Below are 15,345 nucleotides of genomic sequence, written 5' to 3' on the forward strand. Positions count from 1 at the left end.
GAGTTTGATTTGATAGGTGTGGCAAGTACGACCCAGACTCCCCTGCCCTCGCTGATGTCAATACGGGAGGCTTGTGGTGACAAAGCCCCACTTCTGTTCTATTAAAAAAATTCTACCTAGCTTAAGGAGAGCTAGAAGTAGTTGGCAAAAACTCTAGCCTGCGAAAAAGGTTTTCTGTTTTGGGATGTGAGGAAGGAATCTACCTCGGTAACCTGCTCATTCGCAGGTGTCTTGTACAATGAATTTGCTTTTTCTTATACGCTGTGCTCTTTTCATCTCAGTTTTTTTGAAAGACCCATTTAAATTATCAGTCTGTCCACTTTTCTTTTTCCATTTAAAAAACAAGGAAATAAGAGCTGTTTAAGTTAGGAGCTCTTTTAAGAAGGTTTAAAAGGTGTTTCTTTTCCTTACTTTTATGTTTTGTTTTAAGTAATAACCTCTATTCCTTGTAAATCACTCCAGAATATTGATAGCTTTGGTAGTGGTGAGGGTGGAGGTATTTTTCTAGTCCGTTTATCAGGTGACTTCTGAGATCTGCCTGCTTGGTTTTCCAAATGAGCAAAGTTTGGAAGCTAAAGTCTAAGTAAGCATGTTCTGATAAATTGTTTAGTCTTTCATGCCAACTTGATAGGTCTCTTTATTAAAGTATTGCTCGGCCACCTGCTGTAACCAGGGGTCTCTCAGTGGTTCCTACTGTGCCCTTACAAAGTACTGATGTGCTGCATCCTATCCTTACCAGCTAAGCACCATCCAGAGTATTTATAAATTGTAAAATGTGCCCAGAGTGCAGCCGAAGTTGCTCACATTCACGTCGCCGTTCCGGCAGCCTCTCACGGAGTGTGTCTATGTTACCCCGCAGACATGGACAGCCAAACCCGCCACATGGCCCTCAGCAGCCTCTTTATGGAAGTCCTAATGATGATGAACAATGCGACTATTCCAACGGCAGAGTTCCTCCGGGGCAGTGTCCGGACCTGGATTGGACAGAAAGTGCACGGGCTGGTGGTCCTGCCCCTCTTAACAGCAGCCTGTCAGAGCCTGGCTTCCGTCCGCCACATGGCCGAGACCACGGAAGCCTGCATCACTGCCTACTTCAAAGAAGGTGCGAAGCTCTCTTTAGGTTGGTCCTTTCCAGGCGAGAGCAAAGCTTTGTCAGAAGGAGGTATCTTTCCAGACCCTCCCCAGCGGGTGATTGCGCCACGCAGATTTCCTTGTTAATGTAGCTGATACTTCAGTATGTATTTTGTTTTGTTTGCAAAGATCTGCAGTTAGCGTGAGAACCTATGGCCCATGTTTGTCAGCACAACCATGTTTCCGTGGAGGGAACCTCTAATTCACTTTACAGTGGGTTTCGATGTCAGACCGGCCCTTTTATGGGAGGCACATCGTGTAAGTCACAGGCCTAGCTATGCTCTTCAAAACAAATGCTATAAACCAGAATCTTTTTTTTTTTTTTAAAGATTTTATTTATTTATTTGAAAGAGAGAATGAGAGAGAGAGAGCACATGAGAGGGGGGAGGGTCAGAGGGAGAAGCACACTCCCTGCTGAGCAGGGAGCCCGATGCGGGACTTGATCCCGGGACTCCAGGATCATGACCTGAGCTGGAGGCAGTCGCTTAACCAACTGAGCCACCCAGGCGCCCCTAAACCAGAATCTTTATAATAAGACCCACTGTGTTATTTTTCTCTATTTTTGTCACTTGTTAAAATGAGTTTTCATATAAGTTTTTTATTGCTTTTTGTCACATCTTTTGAACTATTACAAAGAGGTCAATCTCCACCCCACCCCTACCTTTTAAAAATCTTTCTTATTCCCTAACCTCCCTCTAAACTCTGATTCTGGAAACAACGTGGTCTGGTTAAGAAGAATGGCTTGGATTAGCACTACTCAACTCTTGATACCCAGATATACATTGTGCACACAGTAGGAGAGAAAGAAGGGTGTTAGAGCAAGAATGCCGGGAGGTGCCCATAACCTGCCCCTGCCCTTTCTTGGCAGACCATGACCTGTACCCATGTCCCCCCATGGAAGGTGCTGTGCATGTCACCATCTCCCCACCGTCATTCCCCCCAAAGACTTGAGAACCATAAGGATAAACTCCTGCTTCAAATTCATTCATGTTACCAAAATCAAAAAAAATGTTTTTTCAATTGATTTCCGTTGAGGGATGAATCCAGCTAAGCTTTAAAAAGGGGAAATACTTCAGTTGGATAGAATAATAATTTTCCTTGGAAAAGCATACATTTTCATAACATACTTAAAAGGTATTAGATGAAGTTAAGACCCTTGGATGACCGGACAGGCAGTGTCTGCCTGCGATTTTAATGACCATAAAATGATGAGAAGGGTGACTCTGAGAACACAGTGCTCAGTTCTGACTTCGGCCCCTCCGCGGTGGCTAGCAGGGGATAGGCACTCAGCGTGCGGGCTTTCCAGTCTGAGCCTCCCGGCATGCTTCCCTTGGGTGGCCTCCGGGGTCCCATGGGCTTGACATGAAGCCTAAAGTGAAAAGATTCATGACAGCAGTTAAATAATTTGATTCCTGTTTTTATCTTGCTGTCTTTTCTTGGTGCTCTTTTCTTAGGTTCCCTCAATCAGAATTTAGGATGGGGCCCCATTCTGGTGTCCCTTCAAGTTCCTGAGCTTACCATAGAAGAATTTCTGCAGGAGTGCCTGTCCCTCGGCAGTTACCTGACTCTTTATGTCTACTTGCTTCAGTGTTTAAATAGTGAACAGACTCTAAGGAACGACATGAAGGTGCTGCTCATCTTAAGCAAGTGGTTGGAACAGGTGTATCCAAGGTTTGTTGGCCCCGTGGCTGCCGTATCACACTCACTATATTAATATTATCTGTTAGCCTAAGCTTTTAAAGTACTGAATGTCCCCTGTACTTAAAATTCAAATGTGGACTTCAGTTAAATGGGAGCGGAAAGAATCCACTTCTAATTTTATTTTCCTCCTGGCCCCCCCCCCAGCTCCACGCAGGAAGAGGCCAAGCTGTTTTTGTGGTGGCACCAAGTCCTGCAGCTGTCCCTGATTCAAGCGGAGCAGAGTGACTCGGTCTTGACAGAATCTGTCATTCGAATTCTGCTCATGCTTCAGAGCAGGCTGAGCCTGCTGGCCGAGGAGAGGCTCAGCTCTGGGATTCTGGGGGCAATTGGGCTGGGCCGGAAGTCACCCCTGTCTAACAGGTAAGGAAGCACCTTCTAAGTGGGCCTCAGCTTCTGCTCCTACTTCGGGATTGTAATACTTTAGGAGGTTTTTTGACTTAAGGGCTAGGCTAGGGTTCCCCTATAGATTAAGGGGGGGAACAAAATCACCTGATTACATCTTTATATTTTACAAAAACATTTTTTTTTCTCATTTTATTTTATTTTTTTAAAGATTTATTTATTTATTTGAGAGAGCGAGAATGAGAGAGAGTACATGAGAGGGGTGAGGGTCAGAGGGAGAAGCAGACTCCCTGCCGAGCAGGGAGCCCGATGCGGGACTCGATCCAGGGACTCCAGGATCATGACCTGAGCCGAAGGCAGTTGCTCAACCAACTGAGCCACCCAGGCGCCCTTTTTTTCTCATTTTAAAACAACTTTGTTTTCACGTTTAAAGAATGTTTTCTTAGTAGTATCTCTTGTTGTATTTTGGCTTTGTAACCTGACCACACTGCTGATTTCTGTCTGGTTTTGAGCCAGTGACGGTGTGCAGGGTTAGGTGAAAATACCCCAGTTAGCTGCTTCATTGCATACTTTGTCAGGGCTGCCCAGGCCCCACGAGGCAGTCTCCTAGAACTGTAAGTCAAGATGAGTTAAAGTTAACGGATAAGGATAAGTAATGAGAAACAAGTCTTAAGTTTTTGTTGCTAAAAAATTCCGAGGCATGAAAGAATTTGCCACTAGCCTCCCGTTTTATCTTACTTATTTGCATAATGGTTTTCTTTCCAAGCCCTTATCAGTGTTGAAACAAGTTCTCCTCCCATTCTCATGTCAGCATTCTTGTGGAATAGCCCATCCTCTTGTTGCAACTTTGGGAATCACTCAGTCCATACGGGTTCACACCATGTCTCTTTGTTTGTGATAGAATTTAGCAGGAGTATGTGATTTTGATTCACTTAAGTTGTGGTAGACTACACGTAACATAAAATTTATCATGGCAGCTCTTTTAAAATGTACAATTCAGTAGCATTTAGTACATACACAATGTTGCAGCCATCACCACGTTTCTGTCACCCCAGCAGGAAATGCTACGCTCATGACATAGTTACTCCCTAGACCCCTGTCCCCTGCGTCTCTGGCAGCCACTAATTGACTTTCCGACTTTATTGTGTCTCTTCTGGACATTTCATATAAATGGAATCATGTAGTATGTGGCCTCGTGTCTGGCTTCTGTGACATAGCATGAAGTTTCAGGACTCACCCATGTTTTATCATAAATCCGTACCCCACTCCTTTTAATGGCTGAGTCATATTCCAGTATATGATGTCCCACATTTTGTTTATCCATTCATCAGTTGATAGGCATTTGGGTCGTTTACACTTTTTGGCTGTTGTGAATAGTGCTGTTATGAAACTTGTTTACAAATTTTTGTTAGAACACCTGTTTTCTGTTCTTTTGGGTATATGCCCAGGAGTGGAATTGCTGGGTCATATGGTTACTCTGTTACCGAGTAACTGCCAGAACCTATTTTCTTGCACCATCTCTCACATTCACACTAGCAATGTCTGAGAGTTCCAGTTATTCTACATGCTTGCAGCACTTTTATTCTTGAGTCTGAATGTTGCTTACATTGTTGGGGCAGTATAATGGAAAGGAAGATTAATCCTCCTTCTGGATCTTTTTTAAGATTTTCCTGCAAATGCTAACAGCAACATTAGGTCTGAAATGTGTTTATCTTGTTTTTAAAGAGAAAATGTGGTATTTACTTTAAAATATTTACTTTAATAGTCATTTACTTCTGACCTCTCCTTGACACCTAAGGTTCCGAGTGGTTGCTCGAGGCATGGCCGCCTTCCTTTCAGTTCAGGTTCCTTCCGAGGATCAGATCCGTTTGAAGCCTGGCACGGAATTACATCTGACCCCAAAAGCTCAGCAGGTCAGTAAAAACAGCTTTACAATTCCTGGGTAGGAGTTCTTCCGTTGACCTGCCCAGGAGGCGGGGAGGGGGCAGCACTGGTCCTTACACACGACGACAACACGAGGTTGTGGTTTTCAGGAGTAGCTCATCAGTATGCTCTGCGCCCCGGAAAATGGTTACTGCACCTGCCTGCGTTAAACTGTCTTTGTAGGCACTTGCCTCGAGCACTGTCACTGCCGTCGTAGAAGAAGCAAGGCCGTGGGCAGGCAAGCCAGTCCAGGATCAGATCTGGTTCTGATGAACGTGGTGTGCTGACTGGCCACCTGCTGGGGGCTGGGCACTGGCCCAGAAGCTGGGGCCACAGTGAAGACCAGTGAGGTTAGCTGAGCTGTAGCTGGGAACCAAGGAAGCAGCTCCTGTTTTGTGAGTCTGGAGCTTGACCACTGCTGGCTGCTGTTGGAATAACCAAACCCGGACAGAGCGGCAGCTGTGAGAAATGCTAGTTTGTTCTAGAACACGGACGGCCACGTGGCAGCGGTCCCATTCCTGCACCTGCAAACAGGCTGGCCGCGTGCGTACAGAGGTGGCTCAGATAAAACGATGGCTAGTGTTCTTGAGTCCTCACTACGTGCCAGGCCCTGTTGTAAGTCTTCACTCACCGGACAGACCCTCCTAACCACCCTGGACGCTAGGGACGGTTCCTGTCCTGGCTGTGTGTGGTGAGGAAGGGGAGCGCAGAGGGGCGGGCGCGCTAGCTTGCACGTGCTGGGCCGGGATCACTCAGCCGTGTGGCTCCGCCTCGCCCTCTTGGCGCTTGCACCCCCAGCTCTTCCTCCTCTGCAGCCTTGCGGTGTCCAGGCTAGCCCCGGGCCGGATGACCTCCTGGGTATCGAGAGCACGCGTCCAGTGATCCAGTCGGCAGGGTCTTCACAGGCTTCTTGGTCTATGTAAGACCTGATACTTGTCCCGAACTGACCTCACAACTGCTCTCTGAGTCCCCAAAGTCATCGATGAGCCATGTCTGAACCCCACAGGTGGGCAGGTGACTGTCCCAAGGGCCGGTTGTGAAGTCAGCACGACCCATTTCCGGGTATATTTGAGACGTCTGACGCTCTCCTGCATCAGAGGAGGTCCCCTGAGCCTCGCCTCTCTGCCTGCGTTCCCTTCAGGCATGGCTCCCGCTCAAGCCCAGTGCTTCCTGTTCTTAGGTTGAACTCTCTTCACACAGCAGTTAGGTTGGTACCCAGATCAGTTTATTTTCCACTCCAAGACTTCTGTCTCCAACCCCCTGGCCATTTACTTCTAAGCTGCCAGTTCGTTTACCATCCTCAAAATCTTCTCCGTCCTTGTTTACTGAGCCAAGCAAATTCCACCATTTAATCTATATTCGCTAGTGCAGTGGTCGCATCTCTGAGAGGGGAAGGTGTGGGGGACTTGATGGGCACATTCACCATCCTGGGGGTGGGTGGACTTGAATAGCTGGAAAATAAAACTCTCCCTACACTAAGAACTGTTACCCTGATTTTGTTTTCTCCAAATAGTCTTTTTCACTTCTCCCACTATGAAGGAAAGAAATTTTAAAATTATGGGATTAAAGAATGTAAGGAGGGGCGTAGGATGCCTGGGTGGCTCAGTCGTTAAGTGTCTGCCTTCGGCTCAGGTCAGGATCCCAGGGTCCTGGGATCGAGCCCCGCATCGGGCTCCCTGCTCGGCGGGGAGCCTGCTTCTCCCTCTCCCATTCCCCCTGCTTGTGTGCCCTCTCTTGCTGTCTGTCTCTGTCAAATAAATAAATAAAATCTTAAAAAAAAAAAAAAAAAGGGCATGGGAGCACCTTCATTGTTTTTGGCGGGCAAAGCCGGAGGAACTTGATCTGTACTTCGTTTGTTGACTGATCGAGCTACCTTATTGTTTATCCTCAGCAGCACTTAGACACTGGTTTCTTTTGAATTTCATACAGTTAGCTTAGTATGACATGATTTTGTAACGTGAGAACAAACCCAACAGCAAATCAAACATGCACAGGCCATTGGCACCTGGGATTTCCGGTTAAGGGGCTTGCAGCAGGGGCTCTCTGTGCAGAAGGGTTGGGAAACAGCACAGGCCAGCAGGAGGGAGGGCTGGGTGTGGAAGGCGGCCGAAGCCGGAGAAACTTGAGTTGCTGGCTTCCTTCCGCTGTGGTTAATCAGTGAGTGCCTGCCTCTGGGACTTGTAGTTCTGTAAGCTTCCCGGAGGCTCACGGTCGTAGCAGGTAATGGCAGGTGTGCTGCACCTGTGGGAATCACATTGTCTGCGTCTGTATGGTTAACCCTCTTGTCTTCGTGTCTCTTAGGCTCTGACTGCTCTTGAATCCTTGACGTCAAATAAGCAGTATGTTGAATACCAGGATCAGATATCGCAAGCTGCACAATTTATAAAGCATCCTGGCCATTGCCTCCAAGATGGGAAAAGCTTCCTGGCTCTTCTTGTTAACTGTCTCTATCCAGAAGTGCATTATTTGGACAACATACGATAGTAACACTGAGTATCTCAAGAAACCCTGTTGCTGTTTACGTTTACATTTAACTTTGCTGTTGCACAAGTAACTTCGCTCAGTCTCACTGCAGAGCTCAGTTTGGCCAATGAGTTTGTTGACTGCAGTGCAAGTCGGGAGGCACTAGATAATTCTGTTGCGCATGCGCACGTGTGTGCCTGTGTCCGTGCGTGTGCGTGTGTGTGTGTCTTCTTAGTTCTTGAAACTTCTTGGGGCCTTTTTAGTTTTTATGTTCACCCGACAGGAGAAACTTACTGAGTCCCACTTGGGCACAGAACCACTCTCAGCTGCTGGAGCCCCAGTCACCTCACAGGACCTCGCACAGAGCTCTTCTGTGTCTCCATTTCTGTCTTCCCTATTTTATTTAAATCTCGAGACTGCTGTGCCAGATCTAACCGCTTTGGGAGTCATGTAGAACCCTCACTTTTGAACCCCATTTGTGTTCTTTCCAGGTAAAAAAAGCTTAGAAAATTTCTGCATTTCTCACAGGTGGGGAAATACACCAGCTTAAAAGTATCACTTCCCGCAGAATGGAGATAAGAATGCTGAATTAAAGTGAGTCATTGTCTAAAATGGGGCCACTTGATCCTGATTGTAGTGGACAGCAGAGACGGTGACAAGTCCATTTCCATCCAGCTGTGGTCCTTATGGAGAAGGAGACATCCCTGTCAACCGAGGTGGCACACTGGTGGCGTGTTTTGTATGACCCCCATGGTGGAGAGTGTGGTCACTGTAGACATAATCTCTGTAGAGCCTACCCCAGCCCATTCCCTCACTCAGGTCACTTCCTCCGTCCCTGTAGACATCAGGCTTGAAATCGGAAGGCCTTGCTGTCTAGAAAGAGACAGAGTCTGAGAACTTGATGCTCTGGGTCCCTTTGTGTTTCTTCATTCCACATATAAAGTCAGATGAAGTTAGCACACCTACTGAAGCACTTGTCCATGGAAATTGGGCTTTTCCCAGTAGCCCTGTGCCTTCTGTTGTTGGTAACAGTTCACTCATTACCAGCGCCTTTCTGTAGTGTGGCCTTGTTCTGTCGCCAGCTTCTTGCTCTCGTCATTTCGCCCCCTGGAATGAAAGTTTGACTTTTGTCTTCCTAATTCTCTTGGCTCAGAATTGGTTTTGTTTGTTCAGCTTGCATAATATGTCTTCTGTTCATGGGTTACTTACAACCCAAGGGTATTTACCTAAAAATATCTGAACTGAGAGCTCTTAGCAGGGGGTAGGGATCTAGGTTAACGGAGTGATAATCTCTCTTTCAGATACCCTATGTAGTACTTCCCCCAACATGTGGAAGTGTGCAGGAGCTGTTCTTCATTTCAAACTTCTCTAGTTGGACAGAACACTTCTGCCTCACAGAGCTCATCCCCGTGCAGCCTCCGAGTTTGTGTAGGTCACGAGGTGTCCGTCTCAGAGGGGCGCGTCACAGAGCTAGCCTGGGGCGTTTTGCTTCTCTCCACTTTCAACATCAGGCAGCTTCCCTGTGCTGTGTAAGAAAGCGTTAGAAGCTGTGAGCAGTTTGGTGGCCGATTTGGCAACAAAGATTTTATGACAGGAGGGGTTTTGTGTGCTCTTTTCTCTGAGGAAGCTGTAATTATTGGTATCCTAGAATGTGAACATTTTTGAGTGACAGTATGTACATTTTAAAGAAAATTATGATTATTAATTTTCGAAGGTTTGTAATATTTATAATGTGTTTGGTCTGTAAAAATCATAAAAAATAAAACCAACCTTTGGTTGTAGCTGGCAAGACTACGAATTTTAGGGATCTCACACTATCTTGTCAAGTATTTCAGTTAAAGTCAGTGCAGGCTTTCGTGCCTGATGTCCTCTATTTCATTTGACACTGGAACTTGATTATCATAGGGGGTCGGTGAAAGCGCCTCCTCTCTAACTCCTTCGGGCTTAGCAGCAGTGGGAGCTTGGCTCACCGCTTGCTTCCTCCGAGCTGCTCTGGGCCAAGAAAGCGCTTTAAAGACCGTGAGATGCTTCAGAAGGTGGCAGCGCTGCTGCAGCCTCCTGGGGCGGAAGAGACCGGCCTCCCCGTTGGCTTTCAGGAGTAACGCGCCTTTGCTGCCGAAAGTAGTCGGCCTCCGGAGCGCGCGGGGCCGGTTTTGGACGCTGTTACCCGTGCTGTGCATGGCTGTCCGGATCCAGCCGGCCCCAGGCCGCCCGCTCCGAGCAGTGCTGGAGGCCCGCTGGCCCACACCTGCCCACACCTGCCCTGCACCTGCCACGGCGGCGCCTGCTTCCCACAGGGATGTCTGGCAGCTTCCTGGCCCATGACGAGCACCTCCCCTGCTTCTGCCCCCCCCCCCCCCCCCCCCCCGTCTCCCCCAGCTCTGCAGCACACAGAGCTCGGTCCGAGAGGCACCCTCGGTCTCCCTCTCCAGTCTCCCACGCCTGTAACAAGTGAACATGGCGGAAAGCTGGGAGGCGCAGACGCTGAGGACAGGAGGTGGTGCTGATGTGTGTGCCCAGCCTGCTGGAGGATTTGGGACCCACCCCGCATGTTCCCAAAGCTCCTGGGCACGCAGAGAACCTCATGATCTGTTTGGGGCTCAGTCACATCTGCTTCCTGGGGTTGCAGGAGTCGGTCAGTTCTGAGGCGGGGGCAAGCCTATCCAGAAGATGCAAACCCCCAGAGTAGCCTAACCTCACTTTAACCAAGTGCCAACCGCGTTCCTCCCGGTCGGTTACTAAAATCAGTGTGTCCACGTTGTACAAGGTAGAGTGTGCATGGCCTTTCTTCCTTTTGAATGAAGGTGATACTCCGTTTTCTACTGGGTTTTTAATACTAAGCTTAATGATTTCTTCTGGAGCAGGAAGCAAATGCTGTACAATCGTGACTGAAGTCAGCAGGGACATTAAAGCTCATCTGGTCCCACTTCTCATTCAGCAGGGATCCCCAGCCCTGCTCTTCAGCCTCCCCTGCTGACCCCCTCCTGCCTCTCCTTTGCCCCTCCCTGTCAGCCCCCAGGCCAGTAGTCCCCCCCTTCGTGGGCAAGGCCAGGTGGCCCGTGACCAGCTCTCTCTGTAGTTCTACTTTACGTAGCACCAAAGCTGGCCTGATAACATCGGTAACGGTTTGGCAGGAGCAGGCCAGGCCGGGGCTGCTCTCCTCCTCCTCCTGGGACAAATCTTCCAACACTCCCAGACCTCCTCACACCTCTGGCCCCACCCGTCCACCTCTTAGTCTTCAGGCTAAATGCTCAGTGCCTTCAGTTGGCCCTCTTCCACCCAACGTCTAACAGGGCTGCTCTTTGGGGAAAGTGCCCGCGTTAGCCCATGGTACTCCAAAAGGGCCGTGTCCACGAGTAGCAGGGCCAGGACTTGGGAGACCGATGAGGCTCCAAGGGCACAAACTGGAGGCGGCACTCACCTGCAGGCATCTGGAGAGTGTGCTTCCTTCCGTTCCGTGCCCTCCGCCTGGCCCCTGCCCTGGGCGAGGGCCCAGCAGCCACGTCCACTGCCCGGGCCCCGTGGACAGCATCGGCTCTCAGCAGCTGTGCCCCGCGGTTTCTCACCTGTCAGCACGATGAGCTTATAATAAGGCTTTGCATGTTATCTTTTAAAACTGCTCTTCACGGGGCGCCTGAGTGGCTCAGTCGTTAAGCGTCTGCCTTCGGCTCAGGTCATGATCCCGGGGTCCTGGGATCGAGCCCCGCATCGGGCTCCCTGCTCAGCGGAAAGCCTGCTTCTCCCTCTCCCACTTCCCCTGCTTGTGTTCCCTCTCTCGCTGTCTCTCTCTGTCAAATAAAATCTTTAAAAAAAAAAAAAAAAACACCTCTTCATTTTGGACCAACTTTATGGCTTATTTTGAGGTAGTAGCTGAATTTTTTTCTGCTCAGTTGACTTTGTCTTATTAAACAAAATGGAGAGTATAATGTTGGAAACAAACATGTTGCCTTTTTTACTTTTAAGTATCCTCGTACTGATCTTCCGTTTGAATCTGGGTTGAGCTGGATAAAGTTCTTGGCTTACAGCCAGGTGCTCATACTGACCTTATTCTGGTCTGTGGTGATCCTCACACTTAATAGAGCCACCAAGTGTCCTGTAGAAACTATAGTTGATGCTTCCTCTAGTCCAGATGGGTTCCTGATTTCTGGTGACAATAATTTGAAAAAAATAAACTACTGACCCTGTTTTGGGGTAATGAGATCACTTAAGGAATGAATGTTGTTTATTATAACTTTCATTTTTTAATGTACAGTTGTAGTATGTCTGAGCACTGAAGGTTACAATTCATTTTTCTTTCAATGGCTTAAAATCACTTATGGGGCAACAAGTACTTCCTAAGTGTATTTAACCCTTTCCTTCCCACATGTCTAGTGTGGCCTTACCACAACTTATTTGTTCATTAAATGTGCAATATTCACTTCCTATTCATTGTTCAGCATTTTACAGGCTTGTACAAAGGATGAGTTTTTATGTAATGATGATAAGCAGGGAGAAATGAGAATTGGTTTAAGTAAAATCCTGCAAATAAACCAGATTCAAATTTCATTTACATGTGGTGGACAGGTCTCATTTTTTGGCAAGTTGGTTGGCAGGTCTTTTCATCCAGAAATCACACTAAGAAAAAGGTGAAATTAGAAAGCTCATAGTGGGTAGAATCTATATATTGTGATAAGTCCCCACACCGCACACAAGGCCTCAAAGAGAATTTAATGCTTGGGGGCTTAAGGCCCGGCTTAGACAGGAGGCCCCCTGGTGATCCCAGAGAGTTCAGGAGAGCCCTGGGAGTCTGACGTGGTTGTGACCTGAGGAGGAGGAGGGATCGGAAGCTGCAGGAAGCCTCCACTGCCAGAGTTGGTGGGCGGGGGTGGGGCATCTCGGAACCTCAGCTCGCTCTTACTATTCGTTTTCATTAACATTTGTAAGACACATCTTGAATGGGCCAAAGTATGGTGGGAGGGTCTGCACTTTTGGGAGTAACATCAGTTTGGAATTTCACCCAGGGACGGGGCCCCTTCCACCCTTGTCTGGGTTTGGCTTCCTTTTCCAGGTAGAACCACAGGATTAAGGGATTGGAAAGTGGATTAGAGGCCAGCTGTGCCACCTCCTTGTAGTGTAGGAATCCGGTTACCTGTCTCTGGATGAGTGGGCTTTCTTGCTGGGCCGGAAGTGGTCCCTGGCACCGTGGGGCAACCCAGAATAGAGAAGGTCTTCATCTTCCTCTGAAAACTCCTCCTCTTCTGAAGACAGTCCTCTTCCCTCTTGGTCTTCTTTGTTAGCCAAACACTTGTAGGAAACAGCCCTGCATTCCCTGGTCTGTTGGTCAGAGTGACCAACATGGCCTCTCACCTGGATGCCATATTTTAATATCGCCTAAATTTGTGGCTTAGATCAGATTTACCCTGGACTCTCTCAGCCTTCCCAGGCTGACCTGCTCCCTGCCTTGTCCTTCTTAATCAACCTTCCTTAAGGCCCCTCTGCCTACCTTCCCTTTCCCTTCCCCCTCCTTCCCACTCTTAGCCTCCCCCACCCCTCCTCCTCCTTTGGTGGAGGTATGGAGGTGAGTGTCTGGGCAATCTTCTGCTCTGGGGACCCTTTGAGGTCACTTGCACACACGACTTGGAAATGACTGTGGAAGACAAAGGTCTGGGGGCCCAAACCCAGGGAAACCCAGAGAGTTCCAATCCCAAGTAATTCTATATCCTTATACTGGCAGATCATGTTTTTCTCCCTTTAGTTCATAAAACAGGACACACAGGAAGGGCACAGGAGAGGAGGAAAGCCTGGGAAAGAAGAGGCGGCACATGGATATGGAAGGAGCTGGGACCGGGCCACTTACCTCCCGGAGATTTTCCCTTCATTGTAAATGAGGATAATTGCAGCCTTTCTTGTTCCCTGGGTTTATAGCGAGAACTCCCTGAGGTCACAGAGGTGGAGGCACTCAGGAAATGTGAGGGGCTGTTGTTGGGGGTGGGGGACCAGTATCACTGACCTAAGTGGCCAGGGCTGGCGGTAGGACAAAGCCTGGGACCCCTGACTCTGGGTCTCTAAGGTCCCACTGGCCTGAGGCCCTGTGAGCAGTGGGGCCCCCCGGCTCTCCTGTCCAGGCTAGCAAGGGGGCTGCATGTGAAAACTCAGCCCCACTGTGGGTCACTTCCTTCCCCCCAGGCAGGGCCTACCTTCAGTATAGATTATCTCACGGAGACACATCTTGATATAAAAGGTTAGCTCCTCAAGGGCAGGGAAGTGTGTTGGGCTCTTGGTGGATCTGGGTGGGCACCCGAGGCCATTGTCATCTCTTCCTCCTGCTGCCCATCCCTGGGGGCAGTTGGTGGGAGGCAGAGGAGGGCAGTCTCCAGGCTGTCAGAAGCCCCTCTTGGGACTAACGGGCTCACATTCCCAGAGCACTGTACGGAGGAAGGGAAGGCTCTAGCTGTGTGCCCTGGGCCACACTGGGGAGTCCGATCTTGAAAACGCCAAGTCTCCTGGGTCTCTTCTCTCCGCGGCCAGGGACCATGTGCTGACTGCACCTGTCGCCCGTGGCTCTCGTCCTTGCTTGCCATGACAGAGCCCCTGTGCTCTTAGATGGTCTGGTTGGGGAGGACGGTGGCTCTGCTCCACGGAGACCTCCCAGTGGCAGATCCAGGCTCCCAGGGGTCTGGTGATGGCCAAGTGCACCCCCCACCACCACCCTCCCCTTCTGCTCCTAGAGCAGCTGCGTTCTCTGGAGACCAAGCAGGAGGCCACCTGTGCCCTGTGAGCAAATTGGCAGAGGGAGTGCCAGAGGGAGCCTTTGCTGTCCCTCCTCAGGGTGCTCCCACGGCCCATCACCACGTGTGAAACCACTCCATCAGAGGCACATTTCTTTGAGGAATGCCGCTTCTGCAGTTTCTGGAAGACCTACTTCACGCTGCACACACCACAGGAAGGAACACTGGCTGGTTAGCTCGCTCCCTTGTAAGTTGGGCCCCAGCCAGAGGCATTCTCAGACTCTAGCTTGCTTAAGAATTGCCTGGAGTCAACTGGACCCTGGCTAGAGACAACAAGCTAAAAAAACCGTTTTGAGAACTGGGTAAATACGAATGTGGGCTGTAAGATGGTATTGTTCAATTACTGTTAATTTTCTCCAGTGTGCTAATGGCATTGAAGTTATGGGGGCGCATGCTCTTGTTCTCTGGAGATGCAGCTGACGTAGTTAGAGGTGAAGTACTGTGGTGTCTTGAATGGTTTACTCTTGAATAGTTCAGCCAAATGCACACGTGCGTGCACACTTGCACACACACGTGAATGGGCACATTAGGAAATACAGCAAATATGGCAAATATGGCAAACAGTAGTAACTGTTGAATGTGGGTGGCGGGTATGTGGATGATCATCTTTTTCAGCTTTGTGTGTGTGTGCGCATGTTGGAAAATGATCACAATACAAAGTTACGGGCAAAATCACGTGAGCATTTGTTTAAGATTCCAGCGCCCACCCTCAGAGCCCACTTTTAGGAGGCCCAGGTGGCACTGAGAATGGGGATGTGAGCAAGCTCCCCAGGTGCTCCTGACACAGGTGACCCTCTCTGAGAGCCCAGGGTGTCCAGGTGGAAAGCGCAGCCCGAGCGCGTGGGGCGTGTGGGGCAGGTGCAGCGCCAGGCTGGGGAAAGCATCCCGCTGGGCAGTACGGGGAGTCAGCACCATGCTGGGCCGCTTGGGTGCCCGGCTCCCTTCTGCTTCTCGGCCCTGTTGGGGGCAGCACTGGCCACCGCGTGGGAGACTCCTCTCGCTGCAGCCCCAGCTCCGG

The 15,345-nt window shown here is 49.4% G+C and overlaps 1 protein-coding gene across 4 annotated transcripts in view; it reads left to right on the plus strand.

Moving 5' to 3' along the window:
* EPG5 (ectopic P-granules 5 autophagy tethering factor) overlaps nucleotides 1-11,383 on the plus strand; it is a 105,928-nt gene extending 94,545 nt beyond the window's left edge. For all 4 annotated transcript variants that reach the window (XM_045886788.2, XM_064577657.1, XM_064577658.1 and 1 more), the window contains 5 exons: nucleotides 860-1,102; nucleotides 2,586-2,802; nucleotides 2,977-3,192; nucleotides 4,973-5,087; nucleotides 7,399-11,383. In XM_045886788.2, coding sequence (XP_045742744.1) covers nucleotides 860-1,102; nucleotides 2,586-2,802; nucleotides 2,977-3,192; nucleotides 4,973-5,087; nucleotides 7,399-7,581 — 974 coding nt within the window. In that variant the 3' untranslated portion in view covers nucleotides 7,582-11,383. The remainder of the gene's footprint in view (nucleotides 1-859; nucleotides 1,103-2,585; nucleotides 2,803-2,976; nucleotides 3,193-4,972; nucleotides 5,088-7,398) is intronic.
* Nucleotides 11,384-15,345: the final 3,962 nt, after the last annotated feature.

This window comes from Mirounga angustirostris, unplaced genomic scaffold (genome assembly GCF_029215605.1).
Source record: "Mirounga angustirostris isolate CCGP_5_RB_7025 unplaced genomic scaffold, mMirAng1.0.hap1 SCAF_14, whole genome shotgun sequence".
Lineage (NCBI taxonomy): Eukaryota > Metazoa > Chordata > Mammalia > Carnivora > Phocidae > Mirounga > Mirounga angustirostris.